This window comes from Haplochromis burtoni, unplaced genomic scaffold (genome assembly GCF_018398535.1).
Source record: "Haplochromis burtoni strain Fernald_Lab_line unplaced genomic scaffold, NCSU_Asbu1 Contig_145, whole genome shotgun sequence".
NCBI classification, from domain to species: Eukaryota; Metazoa; Chordata; class Actinopteri; order Cichliformes; family Cichlidae; genus Haplochromis; species Haplochromis burtoni.
Genome location: NW_024582506.1, coordinates 309,041 through 328,518, shown reverse-complemented (window position 1 = coordinate 328,518; position 19,478 = coordinate 309,041). Strand labels below are relative to the sequence as shown.

The 19,478-nt window shown below is 38.5% G+C and overlaps 1 protein-coding gene across 1 annotated transcript; it reads right to left on the bottom strand.

The window, feature by feature from the left end:
- Positions 1-8,048: 8,048 nt before the first annotated feature.
- On the bottom strand, positions 8,049-19,074 carry alkbh3 (alkB homolog 3, alpha-ketoglutarate dependent dioxygenase). Its single transcript, XM_005931638.3, has 10 exons — positions 18,945-19,074; positions 16,742-16,827; positions 16,424-16,533; positions 16,293-16,327; positions 16,108-16,155; positions 15,333-15,436; positions 12,811-12,899; positions 12,352-12,561; positions 11,893-11,991; positions 8,049-9,445 (listed from the first exon to the last, which is right to left on the bottom strand). Exons 2-10 carry the CDS (start codon positions 16,815-16,817, stop codon positions 9,326-9,328), a joined length of 891 nt encoding a protein of 296 aa, XP_005931700.1. The 5' UTR covers positions 16,818-16,827; positions 18,945-19,074; the 3' UTR covers positions 8,049-9,325.
- Positions 19,075-19,478: the final 404 nt, after the last annotated feature.

The following is a 19,478-nucleotide window of genomic DNA, read 5'->3' as shown; positions in this document are numbered from 1 at the left end:
AAGGTGCGCCTACTTGATTTGTGTCCAGTGTACTCTAGATCTGTTGATAATAAGCTACTGTCAGTGGATTCACGTGTATGATCACTTGTAATGGATGGACTGTATACACCACTGTGAAGTCTGTGCAGCATTAGCACGTTGGTGATGCATTACAATCAGTTATAAGATGCCACTGACGATGCATCTGTTAACATGAGACATTAGCGCCTGCTTCTAAAACTCACACAGGAAAGACGTGACTTCACGGGCCAGGGGGCGGATACTGAAAACAGCGGGAGAGACAAATTAGTACAAGATGAGGTCATGTTTTCCACCATTCCAAATCTGGCACAAGCCACTGAAATGAAAACATGAAGAACTGACATGTGAAATGTTTCGCTGTTTTTAACCAAAAATGATGGAAAGCCCCAGTTTTTCTGGGCTTGTCTTCTGTGTTTATCATGTTAGAGAAAGAACAAAGGTCAAGAGCAAGGTTAATTCATCTCCTCACACAGTGCAACATTTTATATTAAGCCAACAATACAGTCCACAAGGATGGTCTGTGGAAAGCTTTTTAACCCAAATAAACCAGCGTGGTGACTCAGTGGTTGGAACTATTGCCTCACAGTAAGTGGGTCCTGGGTTCAAATCTTTTGTTGAGTGTACATCTTCTCCCTATGCTTGGGGTTCTCAAGCTATATTAATGCTTACTATGTCAGCCCAGTAGACTTTTAATAAAGAGATACTTAATGTTAAAAGTTTCACCTTTTGCAATTCACTGCAGTGACCCTCTTAAGGGAATTTGTAGTGTAAGGTAAAGGCTCTGCAACAACCCAGGAGTCCCCTGTGAGAAAGGACTTGGTGAGTGTCCAGTGTCTGGGAAACCAATAATAACCTGGTCTCCAGTGCTGAGTTGTCACTGGCATTCACAGAAGCTCCTGGAGTATTCTCTTTTAAATTGACTCTATATATCTCCATGGCATTGTGTTTAACTCAAGGTTTAGGGTTTATACTGATCAAACACATGTAACCTCCCCATAATAGACATAACAGGTTGGTCACTGCTGGTACTTACCCTTTTCTTTTTCCATGTAACCGATTCTCTTATTAAAGTTAGCAGCTGCACACTCAAACAAAAACACGAAAAGCATCAAAACTATACAAACACTAATGTTTTGGTTCTTTATGAGACTACAAATGTAGTTACTGACTGTAGTTATATGGAATGAAAAGTGTAAGCCAGGCGATTAGTTGCCTTATGTTATAAAAACAAAACATCTCTGACTTTCTTCAACTCATATTCCAACCCAACACAACTGCACAACTGGACAGTCTTTTTTGGTTGTAAAATTTCCCATCTCAAGCTTGTATATGTCGGTGTTGTTGCTGTCCTATTTAACCCCGTCCTGCAGCAGTAACCTATGGGGGTGTATAGTTACTCTTTACCCCTCAATTTTATAGAGATGGATTTGAATACAGATACCAAACTCTAAATGCATTCTGCTGCTGTAATAAAACAATCATTGCAGAATTGAGTAATTTCTGCCTCTTCTTACAGAGAACACATTAAAGGGCATCAAAAGTCATGGTGGGGTGGGGAATTCATGCTAAATTGTACTATTGACTGTAACTGGTGTTCATAATGTACAGCCCTCAGTGAAGCTTTACTTGGGCACAGTGGCGTTACCTAAGATTCATTATGGAAGCTGCTTAGTAACTTAATTATAACATTATGTAACACGGCATCTGCACTTAGTTTACATGGATATATATTCCCCAGTGGATTTCCTGTCAGAGGCTTATAAGTCACACAGCCTATTCAAAGCTTTGCAATTAGAGAAGATTTAACAACTGCCTGCTGATGTGAGGCTGGTGGCTGCACCAGCAGCAGTAAACATCATGAACATGAACATCTTTGGAGTATGGCCTAATTGAGTGTGATCCACAAAGTGGCTCCAGTGGCTACATGGAGAGATAAAAGTATTTAGCAGGAACAGTGGTTGTGATGCAACTCCTGTAAATCCAAATGTTTCCAGCTCTGCACAACAGGTGTCAGGATCTGGAACAAGCAAACAGTGGCTAACAGGAATGCCAGGCAGCTTTGTCCTTAGCTATTGTGTTACATTCCAGTTTCCTTTCCAAGCAACCTGGAAAATGCCAATTGTTACAAGGCAGATTTAGAGTGTTGCTGTTACAGGAAGATATAGGGAGATGATAAGTTTTAATTAGAATTTTGTTAATTAGGTACATTATCCATCCATCTGTCAGTTTTCCACCACTAATCTGGGTCTGGGTCACTGGGGGCAGGCGTGTTATGTCTTCCCTTCCTCACTTCCTACAGATCTTCTCAGGGTGGGGGAGATGTAGAGGTACTCCTAAATCAGCTAACATAAATAGGTCCTGAGTCTGCCTCAGAATTTTCAGATTAACAGCACCTTGAGCATCTCACCTGGGAGGTTATCAGGGGTTATAAGACCTAGACAGACTCCCAGATGATCCCAGATGAATCTTTTCAACCCAGAGGAGAAACGGCTGTACTTTGAGATCCCCTTGATTGACTGAACACCTCATTCTATCTGTGACAGTGTTTGGAAGAAGTTTATTATTTGACACTTGTGTCTGTTCACAGTGTGTGGCCATAGTTAGAGTCAGGAGCATAGACAGAGCAGCCTATCATGAATCAACACCTTTTTGTGAGTAAGCGATCTAAGTGTAAAGACTCATATGAAACAAAAACCAAGAAGCTTCAACCAAGATATGGATCCTGGAGAAGCACACTGAATTCAGACAAGGGTGAGTGGGTTGTTGGCTCTTATTTAGGAGGCCTTTGTCTTAGCACTTGACCAGGTTTAGACCAAAAGAGCTACCTGAGTCAACCCATTACTTCACAGGGAACCACATGAGTCTTGCTTATATGTAATGAAGTTTAATTTATCATTATTTAATTGGATATAAAAAGAAAAATTGCTGAGTACTATATAAAAAAAATACACAAAATAATGTTAATTAATGTTTTTTTCTTTTTTAATGGATGATGCTTCAGGTGTACAGCCTGATGAACTTTCAGACTGTCGTCACAGAGGTTTATAATGATTATTTATCTGTCAACTCTTTGATACTAATGAGAAATGACTTTGATTGGTTATCATGTCCATGTGATGTGATTACATGACTAACAACATGATTTACCACTGATGGTCTGTGTATTATTGTCTGATGACGAGGGGGTGAGATTGAAACGTTGCTCACTGCCAAGATGTAGGTAAAGTTGGGCTTCTGCAGAGTGTAAGCTGTTGATTTTTTTAAAAAGTGGGAGGATATGTTTTTCCAGTCCAGCTAATGCCCCATTTTTTTTTTTTTTTGGTGTAGATTTGCATGTATCATACACACATGTTTTATCATACTCTCAATCTTTACTTATATTAATGTAATGTAGGTGATGATATCGCCAACTGTGTGTTTAACATTGGGATTATGTATTTAGCTTTTCCCAAAAGACTTTTTAAAATCAAATTTTAATTAATATTAAACTTTCTCCTGTAACTAAGCTAATGAACATTGAGATTTTCCAGGTGTGTGTGTGTGTGTGTGTTGTTGTTTTTTTAGCATTACAGAACTTTCCCAGGCTATTGTCATCCTTCTTTCAAAGATTTGCAAAGATTTGTTTGTATCGAATTCAGAATTTAGTGCATATTTCAAGAGCTGAACATTTGAATTTGATGCCTTTTAGTATTTTATGCTCCATCCATCAACTTTCTTAAATGCTTTTACATTTAAGGATCTCACATGGACTGGAGTTTATCCCAGGTATCATAAAGTCAAAGGTAGACAGATCACCAACCTGTTACAGAGCCAACACAGAGAGAGACGGACAATCATTGATGCACACATTTACACCTTCAGCCAGTTTAGAATAGTCAGTTAACATGAATGTATGTCAGGATTGTGGGAGGAAGCTGGGGTACCTGGAGGGATTTCAAACAGGCCCAGGGAGAACATGGAAACACCATACAAAGTTTTCAGTGTTTAATCATCTAAAAATCAGTGCATTATGATTTATTTAAGTTTTTAATAAAACATTGAAAAATGCTGTTATACAATATTAGCAACAATGTTCATATAAAAAATTCTTCTACTTAATTTCTTGATTCTGATTATTACAGATGTAAATCTTCAGAGCAATTAGAAGGCAGCCAGGAATTGGGAAGCAGGTGCAGGATTTGCTACAGGAAATGGGCTGTGATCTGGAACATTACCAAACAGTGTTCAGCCCAAACCTTCTAACAACGTGATGTTTCTGTCACATACAAAATGTTCTGTGCCTCTTTAGTCCCAACTTTAAGCAGGCACTGAAATTTGGGCACAGCATGCTACATTTCCTAGGACCCGTTATACAACTTGTAACATTCACTCTGTTACAAGTGAGGGTCTCCCTCATTAACTCTCTCAAAATCTTCAGTCTTCCAGAGAGGCATTACAGACAGTTTAGACCATCAAGGAAGTTGTCATGGTTACCGTAGGTGCTGTACTGATGCAAAGGTACATGGAAAATTGAGTTAAGTGAGCGCTGCAGGGAATTTACAGTGTCAGTGACTATATCCCACAGGGCTGTTCAAAACCTGAAATCTAATCTTTTCTTTTTTTTAATGTAGTAAATGCTAAATGTGCTTGAATACGGCCCAATCTGAAACAGAAAATCAAATATTGCATCCCTGTGAACTCTTCTGGTGGTTGACAGATTTGATTTTTTAGTGTCCATCTTCCCTACCATTCACATCCCTCATCCACTTAGCTGCACCAAATACTTTAAATTATTAGTGAAGGTGAGCACCTGTTTGTGGGTAAAAAAAGAGAGACATGTTTACCATGAGTCTTTGCAGCAATTTAGCAGTGCCAAGTGTTTAAAGTGTATTAAGTTGTTAAAATAACTTTCATACATGCAGCATATGTGAAGGTAAATATTAAAATCTTAAAGATGTTTTTTTTTAAAAGGTAAATCAGAATCTACCTTTGAACTAAATTGTTCTTGTAGAGATGCCATTTTGTTAGTCATATAAAATTTGTGAAGGGAACAATAAATGCATAAATTAAAGATTTTTATCAAATAAATCAGGACTAAACAAAACAGCAGCATCTTAATAAACTGGAACTGGTATGATAAAATACAACTCACAAAAGTTTTCAATAATCCTAAGTGATATAACACACTCAATTGCCACTTTGTTAGTTACGCCTCACCGATACTGTTGTATCCCATTTTTCAGAGCTACTTTAATTCTTTATGACACAGATCAACAAGGAGCTGGAATCATTTATATTGACTTGATAGCAGTATGCATTTGCTCTTTTACATGCCTTGCTTGCAAAGAATGGTTATTTGAGTTAATGTTACCTTCCTATTAACTCAGTTTAGCCATTCTCCTCTCACCTCTGGCATTAGCAAAGTATTTTCACCCATAGACTGTCACTCACTGGATATTTTCCCTTCTTAAGACCATTCTCTGTAAACCCAAGAGTTGACTGTGTGGGAATCCCAACAGATCAGCAGAAATATTCACCAATAACAGGATGTTAAGTCTCTTAAAATCTTCTTTCTTACCCATTCTGATACTAAGGTTGTTTTGATCTTGACTACATGCCTAAATGCGTTGAGTAACTTCCCTGTGATTAGCTGATTAGATATTTACATTAATCAAAACATATCTCACTAACTTGTACTTTAAAACATGAAGCTTTGTCAAGACTGAACCAGCTCTGCTGAGTAGTAGATACCTTACTTTGTATGTAGCCAGCTGATTACATAATGATTGGTTTATCATCAATCATTGAATCCATTTTATTTTATCTCTTTCTTGGATTTTTTCTTTGCAGCTATCTTGGCTGTTAGAGTCTTCACAGACCTTACTGGATCTGCAGGACAGTTTGTTTTTACCAGCTTTTTTTCATCAGAGGTAGCACTTCAGACCTGCTATGCGATTCTTTAGTATCTGAACAGGCTTTCTATTTCCTCGCAGCTAGAATAGTTAAATCATACTTGTATATGTGTTTACCAAGGGATCAGTTTGCTATGTTGAACTTTTAGATTTGAGCAATCCATACCACACAAACAGCTATTAATACACTATACAGAGAGTGGCTGGTATGATTGGTCTTGCACCAACAAGTTGAGGTTACATGGCCAGTGACCTAATATCTAAATTTACACACACATATTATATATCACTAGGAATCACCCAGAGGCTGGGTTACAACTGTTCAAATGGATCCTTAGTTGTAGGTTTATTTTTAAGCTTTGATCAATTAAAGAATGTGGACTATCAACCTGAACGACTCTGACTGCAGAGACACTCCTCTCTGTGGATGTATACACAGTCAAATAACCTGTCTTGACCACAGTCAAAGAAGAAAGCCAGTTTAACTGAAGCTCTTTGCTCTTTCCATCTATTGAGTTTGACCTAAATGGACAAAAAACAAAGCAACACACCAAAAACTGCCCTGAAGCATTGTCTGTACACCGTAGCACATGATCGTATTACAGCCACACTATAAATTGATTAAGAATTTTCCATTAAATACATTTATCACAATTTTTTTTAGATATAATGAAAACACTGGTTACATAATTTCTCAGCCCTGGAGCACCATCTTTCTTGTTCACTGTATTTTGCAAACACCTCAGATTCCAGAATATTTACATGACAAACTTTTCATTACAGCTCAGGACTTTGAGTCTGCCTAAGTAAAATTATGATCGTCCATGTGTGACTGTTGTCCACGTGTGTTTCTCTTACTGTTCGTGGAGGTTTGGTTGCTGTTTTGATTCTGTTGATATTCTGTGTTTCTAAGGCTTTTATTTTTCTAGTCTGCATTTGTCTTTCTAATGTTCACTTCTTGTGCTTCTTCGGAAATCGCTTCTCCTTATGTGTTACCAGAACTTTAACCCCCCCTTTCTTTTCACCGCGGCCTTGTATCTTCTCTGTCTGCAGTCTGTCTTCTTTGTTTCTACCTGTGGCCTGTTTCTGTCAGTGTTTCATTGTATAAATACAACTTTATATATCAACAAGGCTTTTCTTAATTTCCTTGGTTCCCTTGGTCTTCATTTTTATGTGTGCATGTATGTATATGGGGGAGATATTTAAAGGGATAAAGGATAATTCTCCTTCACCTCCACTGCTTGCATACCTGCATGTCTGGTGGGCCAAGCAGGTATGCAAGATGTGTGGAGAGGAAATGAGGATGTACAAACTCTTTCCCTTTGTGAGAATCTGCTTTGTCATCTCCTTTTTTCTCACGATTCTTGGGCTACACTTGTGGATTCATTGAGTCGGCCAAAAAAGGCTCACTATTATCTATTATCAGTTTATGTTCAACCTGCTTCTGTGTCCAGTGTTTGGGCCTTCTCATTCAACAACAGGACAACAATCCTTCCATAAAAAGTTACTAGTAAAATGTTAATACACAGAATGTATCCCTAATTTATTATTATAGTAGTTTTATGTCCAAACAAAAAAAATCAGGAAGATGGCTTAAGTATACAGAAAGCTCAGTAAGAGCTGTAACCACACAGGGTCAAACTTTTAGCTTTAGGACTTTGCCAACAATTCCAAAAAGTGACATGGATGGCAGCATACCATTTCCCTGTGTGCTGCTTGGTGCATCCTTGGCTATGTGAATCTGCCTTGTGTAATGCATTTGAGATACCTGTATCATTTGCATGACCATGTTTTTAATGCCTCTTCTCTTTTTGGATGCTTTCATCGAATACAAAGACACAAAAGCAATTCCTCATCAAGGTAGCATTCATGTATCTGAAAAAATGAACAGAAATGTTACAGATGCTCTGTCTAAATTTTTTTTTTTAATGTAGAATAGACACGCTCCATCATAGTGGTTTTATGACTGTGAAAAGTAGATGCATTCTTGGCCTTTGACAAGTGCAACAGATGGTAGATGGTACAAGGGTAGAAGTGAACGTAATCCGAACCAGGTTTCCAGAGACGTGAATATTGAGAGACCGTAAAATTAACCAGGACAGAACCTGACAGACAGAAAACACAACAAACAACAAAAAAGGGCCTGTAAGTTTTTTTTATTTACCAAAGAAGAAGTGTAGTTTGCAGGTTTTAGAACTTATGTTCATTCAACAGCAGGAGCAGGTGCTGATATGAGAACCATCAACGAATAGCACACATGCATAAACATTTTGGGTCCACCTGTAAACTCCTGACCTGATTAACTCTGAGATGGGAAACACAAGTTTTGGTTCCCAAACTTTAACCGATCAGTTATTTCAATAAACTCCAAGGATTCATAAAATGAAAAAAAGACTGATCACTGCTCAGTGTCTTATATGTCTAAAGTTTCCTACAGATATATGACTGCTACACTAATGCAGGGTAAATGATTCATTGTGGAGGAACTGCTGACAACCTGACAGCTGCCTTAATGTCAGTGCAGTCAGTCCTATAAAGAAGCAGAATGTACAGATTTTATTTTGGCCTGATCTGTCTTTTTTTTCTGAAATGGAAAACACAGTTTCCGTCATCTCTATGTGAACAAACTCAGAGTTTTTAACCAAACAAGCTGAACCACAACATACAACAGAGAAAGGAACAGTTGAGGTTTCCAGCAATCCCCAGTGATTTATTACCAAATATACGTTCATTTGAATAAATAAATTCCAGAATCTAACATTGTAGTGTTCCCTTGACTTTGAACATGTTTCAGCAACAATGCAAAATGAACTCGCTCTTTGAGGGACTCATTAACTTTTATTCAAAAGAAAAATAAAATGCATTTCAGTGGTTGTGGCCACTTTACTTCATTCTTCTCTTTTTGTGGTAGCTCTTTATAAAAAGCTCCAAAGATAGAAAGCTTTAAGTAAATTTACTTAAAGGACATTTCCTTACAGTGAGTACTCAGATCTTGCTTTAGGACAAACTTTTCAATAACATGGTACTATTGACATCACACATTTTGGCTTCAAACTAAAACTCAGCCTAAAAAATGTGGCTCAAATGAAAATTGAACAAAAGGTCAAGTTAAATCAAATAAACGTATGTAACTCACCAAAGCAATATTCAGACCAAAGAGATGGATGTTGTTGGAACTTGTTCTCATTCACAGGGCTGGTGTGGCTGTTATTGTTGTAAAAGGGGCCATTTGGCTCTTCTGATATGATACTAATATCAGATAATCTTGACTGCTCACAACACTGATATTAATAATCACTTACACAGTCTGGAAATCCAAGCAGAGCCGTTCACACCTCAGATCTAGCACTCTGTTTGAAATGTAGAATCAGAGTTTCTTCAGCATCAAGTACCCGATTCTGAGGAAGATTTAGTCACTTGGCTGTGAATCGCATTTTGGTTCCCGGCCTCTGGCCCTCTGGCTCCGGGTAGATAGTTCTGAAGGTCAAGTTGATGCGTGGGCCCCTGTCATGGTACTCTTTAGCCACTTGATGCTGGTGGGAACAGAGAGACTCATAAGCAACATATTTAAAAGTTACACTACATTTTTATGAAAGAATAAATGAGCAATTAACAATCTTGGGCAAGTATTGCTCTATTAAGTTTCTATTAATGGGCAACATCTACAAATTTTCCACTAGAATCAAAAGAAAGAAATGTATGAATAGCTATGAGCTAGGCCAGCTATATTTTGTTCTATGTAGAAAAAAAGAGTGTAAAGTGATAATAGACAAATCTGAGAAAACAAACGAACAACAACACAAGTATACAGTCCGGAGAAACACCATCAGACATGGAAAAGTCTGATTTATTCACCTGTGCAAAGCCAGCACTACTACCTTTTGCACAAGAAAATAATGGCCTTCATACATTTTGTGCAGCTTGTGGACTCAACGACACACACAAGTGCAGAAACACCACTACACCTCCATCAAAATCTGAGAAGGAGGTGCAAGGTTTGCTTATACACAACAGTGTGAAAAGAAAAAAAGAGCTACGTAAACACAGAATGATTCCTGTATCCATTTTCAAACACGTGAAGTACTTTAGCAGGACTGATGGGTTTAGTTAAATATTTAGCCACCACTTCTAAACCTTGCTCCGTGAACCAGATGGTTTTGTTAGGCCAACCATGACTGCAATAATGGAGATAGAATTAATGTCTGAAGTGATCTTTTTCTTGAAAGAGAGTAATGAAGCCCCTGTTAAGTTACTCAGGAGGGTGTCGTCATAAAACACCTGTGACCTTATCCTCTCCTTCTTTCAGCTCAAACCTTTTTCATCTCCTTGCCCCAACTTGTATCTCTCATTCTCTCACCTCACTTAGTTTTTAGTAAGTGAACATTGTGTAGTGGAAAGTTGAGGATAGCTCCATTTGGAGCCCGTCCTGATTTATATCAGTGGTATTGTTTTGATCATTGAATTCCTCTAGCGGTGGACAAAACTTGTTTAAATTTGCTTATATAATAAACCGTTTTATATATGTACAGTCAGGTGGAATTTTTTCCCCCCACACAACTCTGTATAGTCCAGTGAAAATATGAAAGTGTCCTTATTGCTTTCATAGGAATTAAGAGCCAAGTGTGAGCGTCTCTCCAAGCGTCTATGTTTTGCTATGCATCCTTGAACAAAGTTTAAAAAGATACCTAAACAGCATGGCCCATTTTACCTGCTCTGCAAACAGATTTGGCCATAATGAAATTCAAGCAGTTGTAATATGCCGTAATAACTCATTCTCATACCTGAGTGTGATCCAGTTATTTTCAACAGAACCCAGCTACTCTCTCTGTTACATACACAAGAGCCTTGCACTCATATAAATCTGGTTGCTCTGACTTTGATCGTAAAAAAAAAGAAAAGAAAAGAAAGAAGACTCTCATTAGGTTGAAGCCTTACTCTTCTCTCCAGGCCTCTCCATTCATCCTTGTTACTGGTTGTCCAGGCGAGAGGAACCTGACTGCCTTCACCACACATCTATATGCTCACATGGTGAGTCAGAAGCACTAACACTCCTCTATCGCACAACAGCGAGGAGACTATTCAGTGTGAATGTCCAGTGTTTCATTAGAAGTGTTTTTTTCAAGGTTGCTGTTTTAATAATAACTTAGTTTGTGCAAGAAAGATAATTTACAAAAGCATCACAGTACAAAACTATCTATGTAAAACAGGCTGAAAAGATCCTTAAAAACAAACTATCAGTGTTCTTCTGTTATCTGAAGATGTATGTTGTTCATTTTGACAGTAAATATAGCATAATGGATAAAATCATTGTTACCAAGCAGGTTAATTAGGTCCAACAGCTAAGCCAAACATTGAAGTAATAATATGCGAGCTTTATATTTTCATTTTTCTGCACTTTATCCTTACAAATGGAACACAGGAACCAACTCATAATATGTGTATAGCTGATTTCTAATATGTAATGTGAGTTAGCTAACAAATAAATCTGGCAATGTGTAGTGCAGGGGTATCGAACTCCAGGCCTCAGGGGCCTGTGTCCTGCAGGTTTTAGATCTCACCCTGGGTCAACACACCTGAATCAAATGATGAGTTCATTAGCAGCTTCTGGAGAACTTCAAGACATGCTTAACCATTTAAATCAGCTGTTTTGGATCAAGGACAAATCTAAAACCTGCAGGAAACTGGCCCTTGAGACACCCCTGGTGTAGTGCGAATGACCCGGCACCTGAAAGGGAGACATTTTTGAATAAAAAGTATTTTTAATTTCTGCCTGAATCTATCCTGTAGCTGGACTCTCTTTGAATAAAGCTTTGGTCATACTCACAGACAGCTGAAGACCCAGCAGCTTAGTAGCGATTACTATTACACTCACACTCACTTTTTGATGACAAAGTTTACATCACTCAGCCCTAAGCAAACCTTAGCGGGCTTGGAGAGCGTAATCAAGGCTTAACTTTATTGCCTGCCTGGTGGAGCCTACCTGCCAGTCGTCCTGTGTGGCTCCTTCCATCAGCAGAAGTGTGCCATGACTCAGAGGAATCCGAATCCGCTCCACGTAAGTGTAGTCACCCTTCTCCTCCTAAAGGACAAAAACACACAGTGCAGTCCAAAGGTTAATCTTCAGTCTATATGCAAACACCTAATGCTGATGCTTTGCTTCACACAGTTTGCAAAGCATCTCATTTTTTTTGGCATCGAATGTGAAATGTGTCCATTAATCTGCTTCACTCTTCCTCCCAAGTTGTACTGTTTCCTGAGGCAGATCAAATGTGTCCATCTAACTTTAATGCACAAGGAGATTACTTCTGATTGGATCACTTCCCAACTCGTCTTGCCTTTCTTCACAAGTTAAGTTAGTTGTGAGACGATCTCATCTTACCAGAATACTTTCATCTTGTTTTTATTATAGTTAAGAATGAAACCCAGTGAGCTAACTCACCGGTGGAGGCTGCTTGCGGAGACTGAAGACTCTGGTGTCGCCCAGACTAAGAGAAGCAATAGTTGGCTTGGGACCCAATGAGGCTTCGTCGTCACTGTGCCAGCCAATGCTGTCATGGCCATCCCGATACAAGTTACACAACAGGGAGTTGAAGCTACATCCAGTCGCATGCTCCACTGCCTTGCAAAGGTTTACCAGCAATGGATGCCACTTGGAGGAAAAAGCAAGAACAATACGCAGAGTTCAGCAAATGAGTGTATGACAAAAGGATAGAAAAACAGAATGATGAATGAGGAAAATGAAAGACTCAATGTTAAAATAATATAACAAAAGCAAATATTTCACTCTGTTTAGATCAATTTTTATTCTCCCTACAATTAGACTACAAACCAAAGACTTTGCCAGAGATTGTGTGAAAAAAAAAAAGATTCTGTCACATTTTTGTTACAGTTGTCAAACCTGCATGTTTGCAGCCATTGTGGAGCGAGCATAGGTATATGGGAGCTCTCCATACCAGCAGGTCAGCCTGGGTTCCTCGTATGCTTCACCTGGACCAGAATACACGCACACATCCAAACAGATCAGGAAATTGCCCAGATTAAACAAGAGACAAAAGGTTTTTTTGGTATTGCACAGTGGGGGACACATTTCTGTGAATATTTAAAATCTGCTGATATTTGATACCCAATCTTAGTGCACACACACACAAAAAAATAACGTGGTTATTTGAAAGCTTAAATAAAAGAGCTGTGCTAGTATTTCCGGGTTAATAACACTGTATCTGATGCACACTGTACCGGGCCCCTACGGTCCCTCCTGCATGTGGTTGGTCCACAGGAAATGTGTCCATGTGGCTCTTTTGAGCTGAGCGTGACCAGCACTGCAGGCTAATTCCCAACCATCAGATGCTCATTGACAAGGCCCACTCTTGGGTCTGGCTCCGTTAACCCTAATCTGAGTGTGGTACACTGGCCCACTGGTTTTTCCTACATAAAGGTCTTGTGAATCGCACTTCGTCTGTCCCTTCATCTAGAACCAATTTGCCTTGGGAGACCCTACCAGGGACAAAATGCCCTAACAATATGGGACCTAGGATCACCAGAGTACACAAACCCCTCCACAACAATGATGTGGTGATTTGTGGAGGCAATCAGGTGGCAGTCAAAAGCGGGGGACTTGGCGGTCTGATTCAAACTTGCTGAAACGGGCTTTGGGTATATGGAACGCCACATCCAATGAACACGAAGAAGTCTAAGCTACCGCTTTAGGTGGAGAGATACTGGCTAGATATGGTAAGGCTTGCCTGAACACACAATTACAACCAGTCTCCTGGAGAGGGGATGGATTCTGTTTCACTCTGGAGTTGCACCTTAGTGAGAGGCAGGGGTGGGTACACTTGTAGAAACAAGCTTCCATAGCGTGGCTTTGCTCAGCTCTAAGGATAGAGTGGGGTGCTCGGCCCTTCAAGAGTGTCTTGGAGTAGAGCTGCTGATCCTCCACATCTAAAGGAGCCATTTGAGATGGGCATCTGACCAGGATGCCTTATGGGTACCTTATAGGTGAGGGAGAAGGCAGACCCAGGAGACACTGGAGAGATTACACCTCTTGGCTGGCTTGGGAACATCTTGGTATTCTCCCTAAAGAGCTGTAGGATGTGGCCAGAAAGAGGGAGGTCTGGGTGTTTCTGTTTAGACTGATGTCCACAACAACCCAGACCCAGATAAACTGCAGAAATGGATGGATTGGTCTTTTGAGTATAAAACACTCAACCACTCAAACCCCAATCCAGACCTCTGCCTGTGGACAGTTTCATAGAGTAAACCATCAAATCAATCTCTATATTGTGTCAGTAATTTGATGAAGGCAATTCAGTCAGGGCAGAAAACTGACAAATTTGTTCTTACTGGATTTTCTTTCAGTGTCTAACAAACATGTACAATAATCGCCTGTTTTGTCACTGGTTTTCTAACAGGGGTCACGTAAACATCTAAATCCAATTTCTCTGTCTTCCTCTGTGGGTCCGAGTGTACCTCCCTTTCTTGGGAAACCAATAGTTCTCTTCCAAGAAACAATTTTTTGCCTTCGGTGTATTTTGGCCAGCCGTCTGGTATCAGAATACGGTGAAACCAAAACAAACTGCTTGAGCAGCCATTGCTTTTTATGGTGCTGAATTATTACATTATTATTTATCAACTCTCAAATGCCAGAAAGATAAGCAAAAGCCAAACCCATTCAAAGTATCCATTTCAAAGTTGTGAGACCAAATGATCGGAAAAACTGAGTCAGTGCATTTAAAGGTTGTTTTAAAGCAGGGTAGGATAAATGAAGGAGTGGTGATACATTAAAGAGCCAGCCACCACTTCTTTTTCCACTCTTCCTTAACCCAAACATTGATGATTTCACACCCTGTGTCTGTGGTGAGTGTTTGGAAATCATGACCACTTGTCTTCATCATTCTGTTTGTTTGCTGTGTAGCTACTGCAGAATTGCACAAAAGATGGACAAGAGCCAGCTGAGAGAAAAGGACGATTGTGAGGCAAAGTCTGGCTTCATCTCAGCACATTCCCCTGTATATCGTCTGTCACCGTATATGGAATACAATGTGAGTGTTCTCAGTGTCAGCTTTTTTTTTCAAAATAAAGTTCATACACAAATTACCACATGAGCAAGGCACCTAGTTGGATTTGGAAAACTTTGCATTAAAAAGCTATAATTTTAAAAAAAAGAGAGTATATTAAACAATTACCCAAATCTATTGCCAACAAAAAGTATTCTGTTATTATTTAGAGATCTTTAAGTACTTTTAAAATACATGTACCGAAAACTGTTTTGAAAGGTCACCACTGCACATACATGGAACAGGAACAAACCTGAATCCAACAGCAAACTTCCTGCAGTGGGGAATCCTTCTTCACGCTCCTCTCTACAAACCACAAACTCACATTTCACCTAGTTTACACTGTTAAGAAACCAGTGCTCACCTTGTCTGTAGTTGGTCTTTTGGGACCATGGAAGCTCTGCAAGCAGCTTACTGAACATCCAGTCGGCCTCTTCTGGGGAGAGAAATCCAGGCAGCAGCCGCAGCCTCGACAGATGAAAGATAAATAGACACAGACTAAATCCCCATAAACATAAAGTAAGAGTATACAGTATGCACTTTACCCTGGTTTTCTAAGAGTTTAAAGTCTGGGCATTCCAATTATTTTTGTAAGGAATAAAATTCCTCCTTAACAATATGAACGTGTAACCTTAAATACAGAGGGAAAAGGCTCTTGTGTAAAATAGTAAAATTTTTCAACATCCAGATCAAATAGTAAAATCAAATGACTGACAGTTACTTTTGGTTTATTATCCACTACAACCATTCTGTTAAGCTCACAAAATGACCTGCTAAAATTCAAACTGAACCTCGGTAACAAAATACAGACTACAATAACATTGTCTCTCTGTAAATCAGATTTTTCTAATAACAATAAAATCAAAATTGACATGCTAAAAATCTATGCCTAATTGTACCTTCCACTATATAATAAAGCACAAGTTATGAAATATTCTTAATTATTAAAAACAAAGCTCATTTTATGTGTTTTACTGGGGACCATAAAGTAAAAAGCATGACTTTTATTAAGAAAAAGCATATTTATTATGCGACCACTGCCACCTAGTGGATTTAAAACTCAGGCACTGATTTGTGCAATGTTCAATAAACACACATTCAGCTATTTTCCATTTAATTGTTTTTTAAACTTTACACACCTGGACACCCCTGATGGTCCATGGCTGATCTCAAAATCACCTGCCTGTCTGACCAGAACAAAATGAATCACGTTAAAAGTATGTAGTAGAGGACTCGCTAAGCCACCTTAAAAATTGTGTGATTAAAAACGTTATCTGTCATAAAAACAAAGCTGTGGAAGTAAAGATTGAAATTAGTAACTTACTCTATCATCTTCTCTGGTGGCACATCTCTAATTGGCTGCAATAAAGGAAAAAAAAATAAAAAGTAGTATCCTCACATTCATTTTTATTGGCAGCAAAGACTCATTTTGACTTCTTCACGTGGACAGTCTACCTGGGTGGGCTGGAGAAACTCAAAGGTTTTAGTTGTTTTCTGAGGCCCAAAACCCCAAGAACCAGAGGCCACGTTGGCATTTTTGGATTCATTGCAATTTGGGCCTGCACCTGTTTAAAAAAACAGAATAAAAATCTTGTTTCCTACGTAAATGTCAGCCCAATTTATCACACTTATTTAAACACATAACTGTATTTGATAAGAGAGGAAGAAAATTCCTTATATATATATATATTTTTATCTACCTCTATGAATGACCTGAGCTGGCAAAAGCATGCAAATCCTGCATTTCACAGTACACACTACACTTTGATTTACCTGTTGGACCTGAGTGTTTTGGCAGTTGTTTCGCCCAGCAGCCCTGAACTCTGGCACGCTGACGCTTATCTGACATCACATCAAGTCTATGATGTGAGAAAGAAGAGAAACAGATTCATTCACAACTATAGGATTTCTTTATTTGAACACAGAAACTGGCTCTGTACACGCCATATCGTAAAAAGGAATTCACACAAACTGACATTAGGGAAGAATCGAGAACAGTTCCTAACTAAGAACCAGTTCTAGATTATCTTAGCTACCTGACTCTAATCTCAAGCTTATCAAGCTTTTTAGTCAATGCTGGCATGTTTTTTTTGACAGCTGTACATTGCAAAACGGGAATGTCAAACATTTGACAGTGGAACGTTTTCACGCATGTGAGCCTTTATTCTATTCAGCAGTTTCAACACTGTGAGATAATGAGACAAAAACAAATCATGAAGAGTCAATATCAGAACTGATAAAGATCTTTTACAACCAGAAGTATTTGGACAATATTCTCCCACCTGTACAACACCACACTGGAGTTCAGTTCATCTATCAAGATTTCCTTCTTTAATTCAAGGGGCTTAACAAAAATACAGCATTAAAAATTTAGGAGTTATAGCTTTTTAAATGTTTTTCGTATATATAGACCCCCAAAATTAATTGGATAAATTAATACAATTGTAAACATAAGGACTGTTTTTAATACTGCTTTATAGTTAATGACTGTCTTAAGTCTAGAACCCACAGCCTTTGAGAGCCACCTTCAATTGCTGCTTGGTTGTGGGTCTCCCAGTCTTCACCTTTGTCATCAGTAATTTAAAGTTTCCTCCAACTGTCAGGTGACTGACTAACTCAGCTTTTGAAGAATATTTAATTTCCTTTCCTTGAAAAACTCTTGGGTTGCTTTTGCGGGTTATTTTGGCTCATCATACATTTGCAAGTCCTGACCAGTTTTGCCGCATTTGGCTGAACATGAGCAGAGAGTATAGTCCTGTACACTTCACAATTCATCTTGCTATATGTACCAGCAGTCACATTAACAATAAACACTAGTGACCCGGTTACAGTGGCAACCATACGTGCCCACACAATAACATTATCTCCACAATGTTTTACAGATAATGTGTTGTGCTTATAATCGTGAGTTATTTCTCTTCTTCTGCACACTCTTCTGTTCCCGTCATTCTGGTTAAGATTGCTTTTATGTGTTCGCAGAATTTTTTTTAGCTTAAGTGTGAAAGCTGTTTTAGATGTTTTCGGACAAAGCCTGATCTTGTTTTTACATGTAACCAGTGATTTACACCTTGTTGTAAATTTACATTCATGAAGGTGACTCTGGACTGTAGACTCTAAGTACACCATTGACTGAGATCCATAGACCTACCGCTGTGAGAATTTTCTACACTTGCATCACTATCTCTTTCATGCCACATATTGAGAGTTCCAGAATAAAGACATCATATGCAAGCAAGGAAACAACTCCAGAAATGTTATCTTCTTAGTCCATCATGAGATGAGAGAACAGACTTCACCTGGCCCTGAAACTGCTTATCATCCATTTGTCCAATTACCTTTGAACCTCTGAGCAACTTTGTATAAAAAATGGCTGTAATTTCTGTATAGTTACCACAATCCAAAAAATCTAAATTTCAATCACGTCTTCATAATTTTATTTAAAATCCACTCTGCCACTATCCAAATACTACTCTATAAGTCGAACGGAGAATGGCACTCCTACTAATGTCTTATCAATGTCTACCCCTGCATGCAGTTTTTTTCCCCTTTATGTGAGTGCGTGGAGTGCTGCTCAGATCTGCAGTCCTTTGTGATGCGTAATCAGATGTTGTGAGTTATACATTTTGTTCGAGTGGTAGTTGTACTACGTTCTTTTCCCTCTGTGCCTAATGAAAAGCACAATTTGTTGGATTTGTCGTAGAATCTTAAGGTTTCTGAGAATAAAATATGCAGCCATCAAATTGAACAAAGCAGCTTTTAATAAATTGTTCGATAATTAAACGAAATAATTTCTGTCCCTTTTAGTTAAAGGATAATTTCGATAGTAAACTGGCTATTCTTAACTTAAATACTTGATTAGCTTGGTGCTCAGTATACGTAACAAAAAGTTACTTTAAATAACACTTTTTAAATGTCATACTTCGTAAGAAAATACCAGGACTAACTAATGTTGGGGGAAAAAACTTGAATGACTTACCCAAGTGACCGCTAAAGCATATCTACAGAACTAAGAGAAGATGGGTTTTTTATTTTTTATTTAAGCTGTAGCGCTGTCAGCCATGGCAAGAGTGTAACAGGGAAAATAAATCCTACCTGGAACCGAGATGTGAAACTATAGTTCCGTCTCTAGCTCTCCTCTCTCACTCTCTTTTTTTTAAATATATTTTTAGCACAATTTAATGTGAACTATGTCACGAATAAAACTAATAATACCTTTTTGTAGAACACCACATAAAAGTGAACGTATATTAACACATGGACACAATGAACGTTTCTAGACAGTGAGAATTAACAATTTAAATAAATCATTTTAATTAGTGACCATCATTCATTAGAATATCCAAATGGTGCAGGTGAAGGCAAGACAGTTGTCAATTAATAAGCTTCCCTTTTCAAGCTTAATAAGATTGGGCTTCAAAATGTTTTTAGGATAAGGCTTGATTAGGGGACTCTGGACAATGCTTTAGGCATTAGACTTTCCAGGATATTCTGAGCCTGTCCACTTTTCATT